The sequence below is a fragment of the Erythrolamprus reginae genome, chromosome Z (assembly GCF_031021105.1).
Source record: "Erythrolamprus reginae isolate rEryReg1 chromosome Z, rEryReg1.hap1, whole genome shotgun sequence".
NCBI lineage: Eukaryota > Metazoa > Chordata > Lepidosauria > Squamata > Dipsadidae > Erythrolamprus > Erythrolamprus reginae.
This window is the reverse complement of record NC_091963.1, coordinates 93,985,265-94,004,338: the sequence shown is the minus strand read 5'-3', so window position 1 is coordinate 94,004,338 and position 19,074 is coordinate 93,985,265. Positions and strand designations below refer to the sequence as shown.

Here is a 19,074-nt window from a genome sequence, read left to right as displayed (position 1 = left end):
AACAATGAAACAAAGAAATTACAGTAAGTCCCATTTGTCAAATCACATGTATCGGCCTTCATTCTACCAGCTTATAATTTGGGAGAGGTCAGTTTAGAGTAGACAACCATTATTTCTACAAAAATTTATAGTTTATCAAGTAATGAGAAAGGAAACTAGTCGCTCCAGAAGGGGATGCATTGTGGGCCTGACAGATGATTTAATTTCATTGAATCTTGCTTTGTTAATGAAAACTAACTGATGGAAGTTCATATATTATCTAAGCAATTGATCAAGCAGCAAATTGTATCTACCATCAATCTGATTTTGGAAATGCATCTTTTCCCATGTGACTCCTTCCTTTCTCCATGTCTTATTGTGTTAACTCAAGGAGCTGGTTTATAGTTGCCAAAAGGTCACCTCATGGCAGCCTTGTCCAGTCTTTTCTACAACTGCTTTTTCTGCCGTCAATCTTCTGTTTCTATGTATCCCTGAAAAAGGGCCTTCTCAGTGGTGGCCCATTTTTTATGGAACATCATCGCTCCAGGAATACAATTCCCCCTCACCTTGTTGCTTTTCCAAAAAGCCCCTAAGACATGATTTTGTCAGGAAATATAGAAGATTGATGGCAGAAAAAGACCTCATCGTCCATCTAGTCTGCCCTTATACTATTTCTTGTGTTTTATCCCCTTCACCTTGTTGCTTTTCCAAAAGGCCCTTAAGACATGGTTTTGTCAGTTCATCTGGGGACCTTGAATAGAGATGGAACCAATCAAGTAGTTGACCTGAGTGTGTTGTTGCTAGTACTGGTGAGGCATAGTTTTATGTTTGGTCCTGGTTGGGGGGTGGGGGGGTGGGGTCCTCATTAAGTCGCGGAACCCCTGGCTGGCCCTTGTGGAACCCTTGGGTTCTGCGGAACCCTGGTTGAAAAACACTGCCATAATGTGATTTGGGCATGTTATAAGAACCCAGCCACTGTGGTTTGTAAATCCAGATGTAGTGTAAACCTAGCTAGTTGTGGCTTTATATAACAAACCATAGTTAAATATATTCTGATTTTGTGTGATATGTGAATATAATTAATATGTAGATTCTGCATGGATGTAGAATCACGTTTGTCACAGTATCGTAAAAGTGTTATCATAGGAACTAATTCAGAACACCTCTCATGAGGATTATGGGCCTCCTGTGCAATAGTTTCACCTCCAAAAGAACAAGTATGCTCCTTGCTGTAGAAGTTCCTTATTTATAAAGTTGTTCCAGCTCTGGATTTCTTCTCCTGGCCCCTCCTGAACTGTATACAATGAAGCTTTCACAGTGGCTTGATGGCACACAGCTGCATTTATAGCAAAACTTCATAAACATCCCAAAGTATAAAAATATGATCCACCTCCAGCTCCACCAGAGGTTCTGGCCAATGGGGAGGTGAGGCGGTTCCTGCCGGCACAGGGAGGAAATGTGGTCTAACAGGTGGGCACAGGGCCATCACAGACACTATCCCTCTGGCAAAACTGCCTCTTTTTAACACATTTCATCTGTTTCCCTGTTGTTTCTTTTCCAAATATGCTTACTGGAATATGGAGGAGGGAAGGCATGGACCGTTGTGTGGTATTTTTTTTTCCTGGGCCTTTGGTTCTTCTCTCTTTCTTCCTTTTGCAAATACACACATGCACAGAGAGGAATTTGTTTTAACACAGTCAGTTTTTGTAACCCCAAAAGTGTCTCTGTTCCAGCGCTGAGTGGATGGGATAAAGAATTTGGTGGCGGCGGCAGTTTTGGCACTTAGCCAATTGGATCCAGTTCTGGTTTGCAAGAAACATAGTTGGATTACTGCCATTACCTACCTCTCTAGTTCCCCCTCTCCTCCAGGTTTTTCAAAGGCCATCTAACTATTGCACTTAGGGAATTATAGTACCTATTAGAAGAACAGGTTGCTTTAGTGAGGATGACTCTGATCTTCTAAATATCTAATCCATATCTTCCTTCTGTCAGGCCAGCCTTTGAATTCACATTTTAATCTGACACCTTCCTTCCTCCCTCCCTCCCTCCCTCCCTCCCTCCCTTCATTTATTTATTTATTGGATTTGGGACGGTTCACAACATGTCGAAAAACAATATATAGTATGCATACCAGTAACTAAAAAATCCAATTAATATAACTAAAACTTAAAAAAAACACTAATAGAGTTAAAATCATCCATTACCATTCACACATTGAAACATACTACATTCATCGGCCAGGGGGATAGAGTTTAATGGCCCCAAGCCTGGTGGCATAAATAGGTTTTTAAGTTTTTACGGAAGGCGAGGAGGGTGGGGGCAGTGTGAGTCCCCGGGGGAAGCTGATTCCAGAGGGCCGGGGCCCCTAAAGGAAGGCTCTTCCCCTAGGTCCCGCCAAATGACATAGTTGACGGGACCTGGAGAAGGCCAACTCTATGGGACGTAATCGGTCACTGGGACTCATGTAGCAGAAGGCGGTTCCGCAGGTAATTCATATTAGAGTGCTCCTTTTCTATAGCTGTAGGAAAGCACATAGGAAAGTGCTCCCTTTCTGTAGCTGTAAAATGAACCCAGGCTTCTTTCTCTTCCCAAGAATGGCAAAATGAATCCAGGATTCCTGGTTTTTTATATTATCTTCCCTATCTCTCAAAACCTTCTTCTGAGTTTTGGTTCTTTGCCGGGTGTCAGAGAAATGAGCACTAATGTGGGGAGCTTGGTACGTCTGCTATGCCTTTTGGTAATAATAATCAAAGAATTTCCACATGACTTTCTGACAATCCCATTTTGCTTCCTGGTTGAAAAAACAACTGTGTTCAGCATGTTGGAAATTGACATTTGTGTTGACAAACTTTGAGCAAGGAAACTTGTAAAGTCTTTCTTCAGTGCTCTCTTTTACATGAGAGTGACTGGATTAATTACTATACAGTGCTGTAGTGAAGTCTGAAAAGGCAATAAAATATCAAGTGATTATTGGCTCTGCTGGACTTTGTACTTGTTTCTGGTTTTATGTTTGCAATAAGTATTCCCTGAGGGACCACCAGTTTGTAATTAGATGCTGGTACAGACTGGATAGTACCAGATTTTAGCTGGCTGGATTTCTCTTCTACTTAACATGGTCTACTGAAATGAACATCAAATATTGTATATAAGCAGACTGTCTGGACTGTTATAGGAAAAACATTACCAAAGAAACACCCTGCTGATTGTACAAAGCCTATGACATAGGCTCCACCCTTTAAACCAGTGGTTCCCAATCTTGTTTTGGCCATGGCCCATCTAAGCATCTCTAAAATCCTGATGCCCCCGCTGTGACATTTAATTCTCACTATTTAAAAAGTGAACTCCTACTCAAGCAGAGGAAACCTAAAAGGCCATTCACTTGATTTAAACAAAGTTCCAATTGCTCCTATTAAAAGTCAAATTGCACCTCCTATGGGGCATGGGCCTCACGTTGGGAATCACTGCTTTAAACCCTTTTTCGAAGCACTAAATCTCCTAAATCTGTCCTGAAGTAGACCCAGAGACAGGGTTTTGAGCAATCGGTACTTTTATTCAGCTCAGAGAACAAGTGACAGCTCAGCAAGGTAAAGTGACAATTCAGCGAGTACCGACTGACTCTGCCTGGAGAAACCGCTCCTTTTATATATTTGCGGTTCCCGCCAAAGCTAGAGCCGGCCGCGTCTGAGCCAATCAGGAGCGACTTCCTGCTTGGGCTCAGACAGCGCTGAAAGAGGAACAAACTATTTACAGAGTTACAAGGTAGCCATTACAGGATACAACACCCCTCCCCTCATAGTTGGACACATCCATCAAGAAAGCCATGTGACAAAGTCGTCCAATCGGTGGGGCCTCTGAGGAGCTCGCGCTGACCTGCGCAGTTCAATTTCTCCTTCGCCACCGACTGTGGAGGATGGCTCGCCGCTGTTCTCCCGGTGTGGCGGACTTGGCCTGGCGGGCCCAACGAAGGCTTCGGAGGACGAGGATGGTTCGGCGTCGCTGGATGGTTCCCCCTGGCCCGATAAGTCTCTTTGCGTGTCTCTTATTTCGGGCAATGTACTAAAGTCTGTTGAAGGGGGAGAGTCCATGTCAGCGGTTTGTGGCAATTGATTTTCTGTTCGCTTCCGAATGTGGTCTATGTGTCGTTTCCACAAACGACCATCCTCTAGTTTAACAACATAGGTCTTAGGTGCATTTTGCTTAACAATAATTCCCTTCATCCAGTTTACATTTCCATCAAAACTTTTTACATATACATTTTGTCCCAAATACATTTCTCTTTCAGGTTTTGTACACATTTGGTTATTATTAACACAGAACCTTGGGTTTAACCTGTCTAGTGGTGACCTCAACTTCCTTCCCATCAATAACTCTGCAGGGCTTACATGTGTGTGCGAGTTAGGGGTAATGTGTTGGGTGAGTAAGAATTGGTCCAAGTTCTGTTGCACATCCCCAGGGCCTGACCTGCGCAATGCCTCCTTTGCCACCCGTACGTAACGTTCTGCCAATCCGTTAGCCCAGGGCGAATAAGGCGAGATGAGGGCATGCCTGACCCCTAGGCCATCTAGGAACAATTCGAATTGCCTGGCTGTTAGCTGTGGCCCATTGTCAGACACTACGAGATCTGGGCAACCATGGGATGCAAACAGTCTGCTCAATACCTTGATAGTGGCACTTGTGGTTATGTTGTTCATTGCTATTATTTCCAACCATTTGGAGAAGGCATCAACCACTATTAAAAAATACTGAGACCCCACTGGGCCAGCAAAATCAATGTGGATTCTAGACCAAGGACCAGCAGGCTGTTCCCACTCAGCCGGAGTTGTTTTGGGGGGACTGGGCCGTGACTCTTGGCACGGATCACACTTTGAAACCCAACTTTCAATATCAGCATCCAGCCCTGGCCACCATAAATGCCCCCTAGCCAGGCTCTTCATCCTGACAATCCCAGGATGACCCACATGTAACAATTTGAGTACCTTTCCCCTTAGGCTTTTGGGGATGATCACTCTATCCCCCCACAGCAAACAACCTTTTACATACGATAATTCAAGTCTTTTGTTTTTAAAATCACACAATTCAGGTTTCACCACATCATTTTGCCATCCCTTTAGAACACAGTTCACCACTTGTTTAAGGATTTGATCTTGCTGCGTGTGTGCAGCTACCTCTTTTGCTGTGGTTAGTGGGTTTTCCTCGAGTTCTATCATTAACACATCTGTGGAAGGAACAGGGTCTTCCACTAAGTCTGTTATGGGGCATCTGCTGAGACCGTCTGCATGATTGATTTCCTTCCCCCCCTTGTGGGTGAGCTCATACTGATACCCTGAGAGGAAAAGAGCCCATCTGATTAGTCTTGGAGACATAAAAGGTGGAGTGGGCTTGTTGGGGGCTAGCAGGCCTAGTAGGGGTTTGTGGTCAGTGACTAGCTCAAAGCTTCTTCCAAAAATGTAATTGTGAAACTTCTTTACCCCTGCCACTAATGCTAGAGCCTCCTTGTCTAACTGGCTATAATTCCTTTCTGTGCTGGTCATGGTTCTTGAAAAAAATGCTATTGGGGCCTCTGTCTTATTAGGTAGAACGTGAGCTAGGACTCCTCCTATGCCGTACGGCGAAGCGTCGCACGTGAGCCTAATGGGTAGTGAAGCACTATATTGGACTACTACACTTTTAGAAGTTAATAAATTTTTTATTTGAGAAAAAGCTTCACGTTCAGTTTTTCCCCATGTCCAGCGGGCTTCCTTCTGGAGTAAACGATGGAGAGGCTCTGCTACTGTTGCCTTCTGCTTTAAAAAAACGGAATAAAAATTAAGGAGGCCCAAAAATGCCTGTAACTCATTCTTATCTCGTGGCTCTGGGGCTTCTCTAATTGCTCTCAGCTTCTCTGTTGTGGGGTGGATACCTTCCTTATCTATTTTATATCCTAGGAATTCTATACTGTTGGTTCCCCAGACACATTTATCAGGCTTGATTCTTAAACCTTTGTCCTGTAACCTCTTAAGTACTTCCCTTATTCTTTTGTTTACTTGTTCCTGGTTTTCCCCTGCAATTAAGATGTCATCAAAGTATGGAATGGCCCCATTTACCCCTGACAATAGGCGTTCCATAATGCTCTGGAATATTCCTGGGGCTATGCTTACCCCAAACTGTAACCTCGTGCATTTGAAAGCCCCCCTGTGCGTTACAATTGTTTGAGCGTTTGCTGTTTGTTCATCGACCGGAAGTTGCTGGTAAGCTTGCGCCAGGTCGATCTTTGCGAACCTTTTTCCCTCCCCCAGGGAGTGTAGCAGTTGTTGCACAACCGGGATGGGGTAGGGGTGGTGTTGGAGTGCCTTGTTTAGGGTCGATTTGTAATCAGCGCAAACTCTTAAAGAGCCATCTGGCTTCAGAGGGGTAACTATGGGAGTTTCCCATGGCCCCTGCTCCACAGGGACCAAAATACCTTGGCTAATGAGTTTGTCCAGCTGTATGTCTAGTTTGGGGAGGAGCGGCAGGGGGACCCTGCGAGGTTTTAGTCTGATCGGTGGGACCTTGGGGTCAATAGAGAAAGATATAGGGGGCCCCTTATACAATCCCAGTGTGGGGCTGAACACTTCAGGGAACTCTTTCACAAAGTTAGGCATATCATAACAGTTTACATTACACACACCCGAAATCTCGATCCCCAGTGGTTCCATCCATGCTAAACCCAGAAGAGAGTGCTTGGCCCCTGTTACAATAAGCATGGGAAGGGTACATTTAACATTCTTGAATGCGATAGGTACATTTGCTGTTCCCAAGACCGAGATTACCCCCCCCTGAAAGTCTCTAATCACCAAAGAGGTTTGATTTAGGTCAGCCTTAGATACATTAGGCATATACAGTTTAAATTTTTCCCAGGGCATGATGGTATATCTAGAGCCCGTATCCAGCTCCATTGAGCAAGGTTGGTTATTGAGTAACAGTGATATAACAATTTTAGCCCCTTTTTTGGTTGCCGTGTTATTCACGGAAAATTGAGAGTTACCTCTATAGTAGTCGCGGTTAGCGGTTGAGTAGTTCCTTTGACCCGCGTTGCGGAATGGTCTCCTTTCTCGCGCTTGGGGGGTCTGGTTTTGAGGTCGCTGGTATTGCGGTGTGGCAAATGTTTCCTCTGGCGCTGTTGCTCTGCATGCGATGGCGATGTGGCCTCTCCGGTTGCAACGGCGGCATGTAGCGTCTCGGAAGGGGCATCGATGGCGCTGGTGATTTCCCCGGCAGCCCGCGCAGGGGGCTGGGTGAGTAGCTCTCAGGTGTCTCGGCTGGTCTTGCACCAGGAGGCAGTTGTCTCCGCTGGGAATTTGTTGGCTGTTGTCTGTTTCCACGGCGCTGGGAGATGCGGAGTCGATTTTTGCAATGAGTTCTCGCCTTCCGTGCTCTTTCAATTCTCTCGCCGCTGCGTCGGCTGCTTCTGCGGTTTGCGCCAGTTTAATCACGGTTTGTAGGCTCGGCTCTTCTTCGATGAGGAGTTTATTTCTCACCGTGCTGCTTTTCATGCCGAAAACCAAGGCGTCGGTGAGGTGAGCTTCCGGGTCTTTAAACTTGCATTGAGCAAGTACTGTTCGAAGCCGCGTTGTAAACTGGCTGATCGACTCGGTTTCCCTCTGAGCCATCATGTGGAATTGATGCCGAAAAACCATGGCTGGTTTGGTCGGCTTGAAATGGCTCGCCAGTTTTTGTTGTAGGACGTCCCACGCTGTGGCTCTTGCTTGTTCCGGTTCAGTGAGAGTTTGGGCAAGTCTACGGATTTCTGCGCCGCAGTAGTTAAGGAAAATAGCCCGTCTGCGATCGGCTTCGGCGTCCTGCATTCCCGCCGCCTCGAGGAAGATCTCGAAGGTGGCCATGTACTCGTCCCATGTCGATTTCTCGGGATCGAAGAGTTCCGGAGCCTGGCCGATCTGGATTTTGTCCATGTTGCACGCGAAGTTTCTTCCGTCCGTTCGTCGCCAGTGAAGTAGACCCAGAGACAGGGTTTTGAGCAATCGGTACTTTTATTCAGCTCAGAGAACAAGTGACAGCTCAGCAAGGTAAAGTGACAATTCAGCGAGTACCGACTGACTCTGCCTGGAGAAACCGCTCCTTTTATATATTTGCGGTTCCCGCCAAAGCTAGAGCCGGCCGCGTCTGAGCCAATCAGGAGCGACTTCCTGCTTGGGCTCAGACAGCGCTGAAAGAGGAACAAACTATTTACAGAGTTACAAGGTAGCCATTACAGGATACAACATGTCCCATATTAGATTCTGGCCTCACCCTTTCCATTGTATATTTGTCAGCAGACCACAGAATGCCTCATCTGACTCTTGAGTTGCATAACCTTGATATAAAGGAACATTTATGAGGTATGATGGGATTAAAACTGAGGTAAATTCAAACAGACTTTGGGTTCTTGTTCTAAATACACTAGAGTGCACTAGAGTGCCTTCCGTCCCCTGTCCTATTGCTCTCCTATATCTCCTATACCTTTCTTCTATTCCTAAATCTCTTCTTCTATTCTTTCATTGATATGTTTTATTCCTATATCTTCTCTTCTCTTCTTTCTTAGATATATTTTACTATGAGTATATCCTCTATAACCTTCATTATGTATTTTACTATGTGTATACCCACTAAAACCCTCACTGTGTATTGGACAAAATCAATCAATAAAAATAAATAAAATATGCTATATATTATCTATATTTTCCCAATACCTATATTATTCATAGTTGAGTTCAGTGCTTAGTTTAAAATTTTAAGTTTAGGAAAGAATACTGATGCACTGTTTAATAATTCAGGGAGTGCTTTCCAAAGAAGTATACATTGTCTACGTATTCTCCTTAATCACCATTTACTGACCACTCTTCTGATTTAAAAAAAAAAGAATAAAAATGTTCTCCAAATTCAATTACTTGATTACTTGTTTTATTTTCCATATCTACTGGACCTCAGTCCCTTGTTTGTATAATCTCCAGATGACTGGACCATAACATAGAATAAGTCAAATAAGAGACAGCCATGAATAAAACAATATGGCAAGCTTGCAGGAGATGGCTGTGAGGAGTGAGAGGAGTAAGCATCTCCGTTTGAGATATAGATGTAGATCTGTAGGTCAGCGGTTCAAATCTCATCACCAGCTCAAGGTTGACTCAGCCTTCCATCCTTCCGAGGTGGGTAAAATGAGGACCTGGATTGTGGGGGCAATATGCTGGCTCTGTTAAAAAGTGCTATTGCTAACATGTTGTAAGCCGCCCTGAGTCTAAGGAAAAGGATGGCATAAAAATCAAACAAACAAACGTTAGCCTAAATAGTAAACAAGATATGAGATAAATGTCTCAGGCATCAAAAGCAGATAATGGGATGAAGCCAGGGGTGAGTTGCTGCCCAGATTGGTGGGGGGGGGGGGGACGACGCAGTGGGGTAGCGAAAATGGAGCTCCACCCCAGAGCACCCAATTTGCACAGAAAGATGTTGAAAGAAAATGCAGGGCATCCTGCATAAGCCACGCACAGTGTGGTAGTAAAAATTTGGGTAGACCTTCACTAAATATAGCCAATTAAAACAAGCTTGTGAGGCATATGAACATAACTGGAGAGCTCATCAATGTCTGAGATCCTGGAAGACATCAACAGAGAGAGAAAACCAAGATGGACAAATGAAAACTAATTGTGAAGTCTGGAAGATTAGGTAGATATGAAGAGTGTACACAAATAATCACATATAGTTGTCTGCTGGCAACAGTTTTGGTTGTGTTTCATGAAATAAGTTCCTGATGCTCAGAAATCAATTGTTATTCCACTAAAATAAAGGTAACTGATCTGAAAGAGGAAAGAGGGATAGATAGCATAAACGGATGCCTAATTGTCTGGAAACGTAAGGCAGAGGAAAATTATTCCCTTCAATGGATTCATTCCTTGGAGTGATATTATGATATTATGTCTCTCAAAATTCCAGTTTGAAATGAAATGTGAGCATTTTAAAATGTGAAAATTTGATTTCAAAGTCTAGAATCTTAATTTGACATTGATGTGAATTCATCTGCCTCAAAAATGGGCTCTTGAACTTCTTTCTCTTTTCTTCATGTTTGTTAGACACGGAAATTGTCCAAAATGGAAAGGCAGCGCTTCAGTGAGGAGGTAGAGATGCTGAAGGGACTCCAACACCCTAACATTGTCCGTTTCTATGACTCATGGAAGTCTTCCATCAAAGGACAAGTCTGCATTGTGCTGGTGACCGAACTCATGACTTCGGGAACACTAAAAACGTGAGCACAGAACAGATTGGATGGGTATTGGTGGCTGGGATGAAAAAACAGGCTTGGAGGGGCTATGTTGGAGGGGCATTTTTTAGCACATCTCCTGTCTTAAAGGACAGGTCTACAAGCCACACAGATGGTGTGCAGCAACATATTAATAACATTGCTTACTTCTCTAGAAAACATTTCAAAGATTGCATGATACTTTCCTCTTACTCTAAAGAAGAAGAAGTGTCTGAACCAAGATCTTCAGGCTTCCTGCAAATTTTCCATTAATCGCTAACCTAACAAACCTTTTCTCCAAATGCTGATTACTTGCAAAGACAGATTACTTGCAATAAATCAGTATGGGAATGGGATTCAAATGAAGATCACTCTGCTACATTGTAGGACAAGGAAAGGAAGTTTTTCTTTCAAAAATAATTGGGGTGAATTAAGGTGAATTGCTTCAGACTACAAATGAGTTTGAATCAGTAATTCATTTAGTTTCCAATATTCAATTCTGGAGGTATATTTGAACCAACGATTGGTGCAATGTGTTTTAGATGATAGTCATCTTTCACCAAGAGTGCAACTTTGGAAGGGGATGCACATGGAGCAGTAGGGGAGGGAAGGAGAGAGCCATGCTGCCAGTTAGATCAGTTGAGTCAACTCTGGTCATCAGTGGGATGAGTGCCCTTGTGGGTTTTTTTAAAAGGTATTTTTATGAACGATGTGGCATTTATTTCTTTAAATTTATTTGCTTAAAAGCATTAAAATCAGAGGTGAGATTCACTTACCTTCCCTACCACTTCATAAATGTGAGCGCAAATGTCATCTACAAATATACCTGGTTTCCTGAGCATGTGTGGTACTCGCGCATTATGTCATGGTGGCTGTGTGGAGCCTCCTGCAGTCACCACTACCAGTTCACACGATCTGGAAAGAACAGGCTGAATACCAGCACTAATTAAAATCATCAAAGAGAAATATTTCTAAAACAATGAAATTTTATCTTACTTTATTTCTATTCTTTCATAGAACCTCAAAAAAATTCAAAGATAAGGACACTTCACTTTATTCCTCTTTCTTTTAATTTTCTAAAACACTTCTGACTGTCAGCATATGATTATATCACTGAGTAGGCTAGTCATCATGGGGTTGTTTGGGAACAGCGCTTTTGGAGCTCTTGACTCATCAGTACCTTTGGCATTTTTGAAAGCATTTAGGTTCTGCCCATTGTGGCCCATAGTCAGTACTGATGATGAGATGGCTCTGAACCAGATCTCTCTCTCTCTCTCTCCTTTTCTATTTATAGTTATTTGAAACGATTCAAGGAGATGAAGATGAAAGTTCTTCAGAGATGGAGCAGACAGATTCTTCGAGGACTCCATTTTCTGCATACACGATCCCCTCCAATCATCCACCGAGACCTGAAATGTGATAATGTCTTTATCACAGGCCCTACTGGCTCAGTTAAAATTGGAGATCTTGGTTTGGCCACCCTCAAGTGTGCTTCATTTGCCAAGAGTGTCATAGGTACTTTATGGGTTAAGAATGCCTAGCAGAATATATTGATTTGATAGCATGTATCCGTTCATCCTTAAAACTATATTGAGCAACAGTAATTAGGATTACCTTGCTAAGATATTTGGATCTATTTGCGTCCAAAATTTGGAAATAAACATGAATTGCACAGATGGTAGTATTAAAGGACAAGAACCTTTGCTGGGATTGGGAGTTTATGCATGCTCTTATGCATTCTATTCTATTCTATTCTATTCTATTCTACTCTACCCTACCCTACTCTACCATACGTACCCTACCCTACTCCACTCTTCTCTACTCTTCCTATGGAAGAGGCAATCTTTTAAGCAAGACAGAATTGTTACATTAAGTATTTATTGAGTCTCACAAGTCTGCTTCAATAATGTATTATCGAAGAGTCTTCGGAGAGGGTGGCATATAAATCCAATAAATAAATAAATAATAAATAAATTACTGTTTCCTTTGAGCTAAATGGATCCTTTATAACCTTTATAAAGCTAGTCCTTGACTTACAATGGTTCATTTAGTGACCATTTGAAGTTACAACAGTACTGAAAAAAGAGACTAAAGACCATTTTCCATACTTATTGCCATTGCAGCATCTTCATGGTCACATGATCAAAATTCAGATTTTTGGCAACTGGCTCATATTTATGACAGTTGCAGTGTTCCTGGGTCATGTGATCATCTTTTGTGACCTCGTTATTAACTTAAGAACTGCACTGATTCACTAAACAAATGTCACAAGAAAGCTTGTAAAACTCACTTAAAAAATGTGTCACTTAGCAAAAGAAATGTTGGGTTCAATTGTGGTCATAAGTCAAGAACTACCTGTGTATCTCACGGTTAAATGTGAATGAGTTTTGCCCAGGGCCTGTTTAAAGATCTTTGTAGATCCCAGGCACTATTGTCTGAGATATTAAGTGGAGATGGGAAAATATGGTTTAAAAATTTTGAAGTTTCAGAGTTCCTGGACACTGCTATGGTGTCCCCTAATGCAGAGGTCCCCAACCGCCGGTCCGCGGACCGGCACCGGGCCGTTGGGGGTTTTCAGCCGGTCCGCGGCGCCAGGGCCCCCTCGGCCTTTCCGCACCACCAGCGGCGCTCCCCCCGCCAGCCAGCCAAGCCCCGCGCCCGCCGGAACCAGCTCCTCGCTCTCCCCCCGCCGCCCGCCGCGTTTGCAGGAGGTGGGGAGGGTCGGGCGGCCCGCCAAGGCCAGGAGGGACGCCGCTGCCCCCCCTTCCCTCTCTCCGCCCGCCGCTGCGCCTCCTTGACGCCGAGAGGAAATGCCGGCAAAGGCTTTTCTCAGCGGAGGTCTTCAATGTCGGGGGCGCACGGGCGGTTGTACGCGCTCCCTATCTCCCTGCTAGCCCACTCGGAGTATTCAAAATAAGAAAAACCTTTGCCGGCGAAGGCTTTTCTTATTTTGAATATTCCGAGTGGGCTAGCAGGGAGATAGGGAGCGCGTGCAACCGCCTGTGCGCCCCCGACATTGAATATCACCTTCGCCGGCCCCACCTCTCCTGCAAACCCCCTTGCTGAGAGCCCGGGGCGAAAGTGCTCTCGCAAAGGTGAGGCGGGCAGGGCGTGCGCGCGTCACCGCTGAGAAGAACGGAGAACGAGAGTGAGTGATAGCAACAGACAGCAAGATAGAGAGAAAGTGAGAAAGAGAGAGTGAGAGAAAGGGGGGGAGAAAGAGATAGCAAGAGAGAGAACAAGAGAGAGAAAGAGCGTGAGAAAGAAAACAAGAAAGAGTGAGAGAGAGAGAAAGCAAAAGAGACAGAAAGAAAACAAGAGAGAGAAAGTGAGAAGAAGAGAGAGAAAGAGGGGGAGAGAGAGAGAAAGAGAGGGAGAGGGAGAAAGAGAGAGGGAGAGGGGGGAGAGATAGCAAGAGAGGGAGAGAGAGAAAGAGAGAGGGAAAGGGAAAGGGGGAGAGATAGCAAGAGAGGGAGAGAGAGAAAGAGAGAGGGAAAGGGGAGAGAGGGGGGAGAGAAAGAGAGAGGGAGAGAGAGAGGAGATAAAGGAAGAGGAGAGAGAGAAAGGAAGAGAAAGAAAGAAAGAGGGATAGAAAGAGAGAGAGAGTGAGAGATGCTCAGTGAGTCTTTCTTTGAAGTTGCCTTTCTTTCTTTCTTTCTTTCTTTCTTTCTCTTTCTTGCTTTCTTTCTTGCTCTTTTTCTTTCTCTCTTTTACCTTCCCTTCCTCTATTTCTTCTTTTCTTTCTCCTTCCTACCTTCTTCCCTTACTCTCCCCTTTCATAAGTTTCCTTGCTTCCTTCCTCTGTTCCTGTCCCTTCCCCCCTTCTTTCTTTCTTTCCTTCCTTCCTTTCCTCCCTCCATTTCTTGCTTTCCTTTTCCTTCCTCCCTTCTTTCCTCCCTCATTCCCTTCTTTCACTCCTTCCTCTCCTACTCTCCCCTTTCACACCTTTCCTTGCTTCCTTTGCACCCTTCTTCTGTTCCTGTCCCTTCCCTCTTTCCTTCCTTCCTTCCCACCCTCCGTCCATTCATTCACCCATTCCTCTCTTGATCGCCCCTTTTACGGCGCCGCTGACAGCTAGCTCCCCCCCCCCCACCGGGCCATGGAAAACTGGTCTAGCTTAAAGCCGGTCCCTGGTGCAACAAAGGTAGGGGACCTCTGCCCTAATGGTATGAGTCTCAAGTAAATTCTTCTCTTCTTTTTCCAGGAACCCCTGAATTCATGGCCCCAGAGATGTATGAAGAAAAATACGATGAAGCAGTAGATGTTTACGCCTTCGGCATGTGCATGCTCGAAATGGCGACCTCAGAATACCCCTATTCAGAATGCCAGAATGCAGCTCAGATTTATCGTAAGGTTACTTCGGTAAGAGTACAACCTCCACCTTCTCTCATTTGTCTGCATTTCTGGCTCTCTCAGTTGCAGTACCCTTACGCAATGGAAAGGGGGAAATGATTGCTTTCTAATTTTAGTGCAATTTTGGATTTAGAACAAAATTTTGTTAATTACGACCGGTGAACAACAACTATGGCAATAAAAGTGGGTTGAACTTCAGAAGAGTTCAAACTTCTATTCCTAGTTTCTGGCCAAATGCTTTTCTTGTAACATCATAAAACTTAAACAGTGTGTCTAACCTGGTACAGATCAATTGTTTTCATGCTCAAAATTCCTTTGGCAAGCTTCCAGTGTGAGATCGGGTGTGGGGAGGGGGGCACCCCAACTCTATTTCATTTTAATTTGAGATTTAAATTGGTAAAAAGGGAGTGATAAATGTGAATCCAGCCTATTTGGAAACACTTTTATTTCAGAAAGAAGTCTTGTTCCATTGGTCAGAATCAGAGTTAAGTTACTCTATTTTGTTGTATCCTATTTTGGAATTATTTTTACTGTAATGAAAAATTGATGAAAACTGAAATAGGTTCCAGGCATCCAGATCAGTTTAGTGTGTTAGCCCAGGTAATTAGGTTTTACAGAAAAGGGCTAAGCAACTGCCATTTTTCTCCATAGCAGGAAAGGCATAAGGGAAAAAGAATACTCATATTGTTCTCCCTTCTACCGTGACCCCTGTTGATCCTCTCTCTTATTTCTCAAAACAGGGTATGAAACCAAACAGTTTTTACAAGGTGAAGGTGCCTGAACTAAAGGAGATAATTGAGGGTTGTATCCGAATGAACAAAAATGAAAGGTAGAGGACATCATAGCTGCTTACGTGATTATGCTAAATCAATGAATATATCAATGATGTTTTGTGGTTTCTGCATGCATGTCTGCCTGTAAGTGTAAAAGTGCAAGTTGCACCCCTTTAAAAAATTCAATAATATCTGGTAAACACAAAGAAAATAACCTCAGTAGGAATGGGTAGAAATTATGAGTAGACCTAGGCAAGGAATGGGTAGAAATAGTTCACTACCTATTTTGCTCTCCTTTAAAATACAGTAGTCCTCAACTTACCACCATTTAGTGACTATTCAACATTACAACACCAATGAAAAAAATGACATGACTAATTTTTACAATTAGAATTGTTGCAGCATCCCCATGGTCACGTGATCAAAATTTGAGCATTTGGTAGCTGGCATGTATTTATGATGTTGCATTGTCCGAAGGTCACATCATGATCCCCCTTTTGCAATTTTCTGACAGGCAAAGTCAAGAGGGAAGCCAGGTTCATTTAACTATCATGTTATTAATTTAGTAGTGATTCACTAAGCATCTGTAGCAGGAAAGATCATAACATGGGGCAAAATTCCTGGGGCTCAGTTGTGGTTGTTAATCAAGAACTACTTGTATTCTTATTTTAGAAATCACTTATAATCTTACACAGAACCTAACAGCAAATTGGGATTTAAAAAAAAAAAATCCAAGGCAACTCAATCCAAAGATTCAAAATGCCATGTAGTTCCAATACATTGTAATTTGAGATATGATTACTGTTAGGGTAGACATAAAATACTGAATCATCAATTAAGATACTGTCAGCCTAAATCTTAAATTCCCTTGGAATTCAAGATCCTCAGACTCTTAATGCTACTTCAGATACTGTCATTATTGAAGGGGACAGATGTATCATGGAAACTATTAGATGGTAGAATGGGTTGGTTTGACAGCAAAACCCAAATTCTACTTTTTTGAGCCCCAAACAACATTTTCACCCAGTCATAAGTGGCTGAATATTGAGGAGGTGATCTAACAACAACAACAACAACAGGATCATAGCTGCCACTCTTTTCCAGCCTTCAAATTAAATCTGATATTGAACTTTATCCTCTGAACTTTATATTTTGCTGTTTTTCTATGCTGCTTATATATGGAAGATTTAAAGAAGTAAGTTTGAATAGTTAAGGGCATGAAATAGATTAATGTTCATGTACTTATGAAGATCCTGGCCTGGGTATCTCTTTTTTTTATTTTTATTGATTTTTAATAATGACAGATACACACTACATAAAACACAGTAATGCGTGCTCCCACCAACCAACATCATTCATTCAGACCCCTCATCAAAATGAGGGTGTACTTTTTAATATTATTTTAAACCAAGAACAGTACAATATTTACGAATTATAGAGTGATTCCAGTTTATTCTTTATACCTTGGTCTCGAATTCTACTAACCATATAATCTCTAACCCTGTCCCACCTTCCCATCAGTTCTTTCACTTTATTTTCATTAATCATATTCATATTCATAATCGTGAATATTCAGAGGTCAGTAAGAAGCGTACATAAGTGCACCAGTGTGCCTTTCGTCCCCTGTCCAATTGTCTCTCCTTTATCTCATATATCTTTTCTTCCTTTCATATATCTTCTCTATTTTTATATCTTTTCTTCTATCCTTTTCTTTATATATATATTACTGCATGTCTATTCTCTTCAATATGTATTGTATATTGGACAAATAAATAAATAAAATATTTATATCCATAATTTCAAACTGAATATGTTCCACCATGTATCAGTACCAATTTTGTATTGTCCATTTTGTTGCATCCTTCCAACCTAAAACTACTACTGCTTGGGCACTTCCTATATAGCTGCTTCTTTAATGTTTCTGAATTTACCCATATCACTCCTTATTATTAATACTGCCATCTCCTTTGTAATCACCCATTTTATGTTAACATCCTATTAATTTCCTCTTGCACGTCTTTCCAGAATTTTTGCACTCCCAAAACATGTGCATGAACACCCTTCCTTCCTGGCATCCATGCCAACGGGCACCCTTAACATTTCAATAAATATACACAAGTTGTGCATGTGTATGATACCACTTAAGATACCACTTATGGCCTGGGTACCTCTTTAAGTCATATTGCAATAACCATCTGTGAATTCAAACTTACTTCCTGTTATCTTCATTTTTGCAGTACTCTATAGTTTAAATTCAACTTGCTTCTCTATCTTCCCTGCAGATATACCATCCAGGATCTTCTGGATCACTTCTTCTTCCATGAGGATACAGGGGTCCATGTTGAATTAGCTGAAGAGGATGATGGTATCAAGACCACTTTGAAGCTTTGGCTACGGATGGATGACACTAAAAAACTGCATGGGAAGTACAAGGACAACAATGCCCTGGAATTTTACTTTGAGCTATATAAGGATGTGGCTGAGGAAGTTGCCCAAGAAATGGTACAACTTACTGTCATTCATTTCTCTACTATTTTTCCAAATTTTTCCAGGTTAGAATGTTTTATAAATATGAGATTTAGGGCTGAGCCACCTTTGTCTCTTTTTTTCCCTAACTGCATTTGTACCAGCAGATGTCCTAAGAATGGCACATCTTCTGACGAAAGTTGCTATCTATGAACTGTTATGATGTTAGTATCATATCCTAAGTTAGGAATAATCATTATTTGTTCAAATCTGTATTTTAAAATCACAGTAATTTCACATTATCTTTTCTGTCACATTGCATTATGTTTCATGAGAATTATCACAGTTGGGATTTACTCTTTATTTAACATAAGAACATAAGAAGAGCCCTGCTGAATCAGGCCAAAGCCCATTGAGTCCAGCATTCTGTGTCACACAGTGGCCCACCAATTGTTCATGGGGATCTTGAGCAGAAAGAGAAGGCAAGACCCTCCCTTTCCCTGGAACCCCAACAAGTGGTACTCAAATTTGTTCCCTTTCAATGTCACACTGGATTCAAATTTTTCTGCAAATACTGTCTGCTGGTACCTCAGGAATTGCTTACACCACCAAAAATTGTGTAAATACAGTGTCCCCTTGATTTTTGCGGGTTCGAACTTCGCGAATAGCCTATACCACGTTTATTCAAAAAATATTAATTAAAAAGTACTTCGCTGGTTTTTTCCTATACCATGGTTTTTCCCACCCAATGACGTCATATGTCATCGCCAAACTAATAATTTTTGCAAATAAATAACAAAAAAAATAATTATTGTTAATAAATAATTATGTTTATAAATATCAGGATCACTAAGTGTCTTATTCAATGGTGAGTACCAGTAATAATGGTGAGTAAATGATTGTTAAGGGAATAGGAAATGGTAATTTAGTGGCTTAAAGTGTTAAGGGATGGCTTGTGATACTGTCCATAGCCAAAAATGGTGTATTTACTTCTGCATCTCTACTTCACAGAAATTCAACTTTCGCGGGCGGTCTCGGAATGCATCCCCCGCGGAAATCAAGGGAACACTGTATATCTAATCACAAACCTACCTCACACTCACACTCACACCCAAAACTTATAATTTAATTACACATCTATAATATAGCCTGCTCTGAGGACAGTGTACTGCAGATAGCAGATAAGATGTATGGCCTTGTTTGACTGTCCTTCTGTTTTTCTGTCTTGCTCTGCTCCCCTTCCTACACCATCTC

At 42.4% G+C, this 19,074-nt stretch overlaps 1 protein-coding gene across 2 annotated transcripts in view; it reads left to right on the top strand.

The window, feature by feature from the left end:
• Positions 1 to 19,074, top strand: part of WNK4 (WNK lysine deficient protein kinase 4) — a 46,015-nt gene that overhangs the window by 10,475 nt on the left and 16,466 nt on the right. For both annotated transcript variants that reach the window (XM_070729567.1, XM_070729566.1), the window contains exons 2-6: positions 10,062 to 10,234; positions 11,523 to 11,743; positions 14,433 to 14,590; positions 15,322 to 15,410; positions 17,637 to 17,856. In XM_070729567.1, coding sequence (XP_070585668.1) covers positions 10,062 to 10,234; positions 11,523 to 11,743; positions 14,433 to 14,590; positions 15,322 to 15,410; positions 17,637 to 17,856 — 861 coding nt within the window. The remainder of the gene's footprint in view (positions 1 to 10,061; positions 10,235 to 11,522; positions 11,744 to 14,432; positions 14,591 to 15,321; positions 15,411 to 17,636; positions 17,857 to 19,074) is intronic.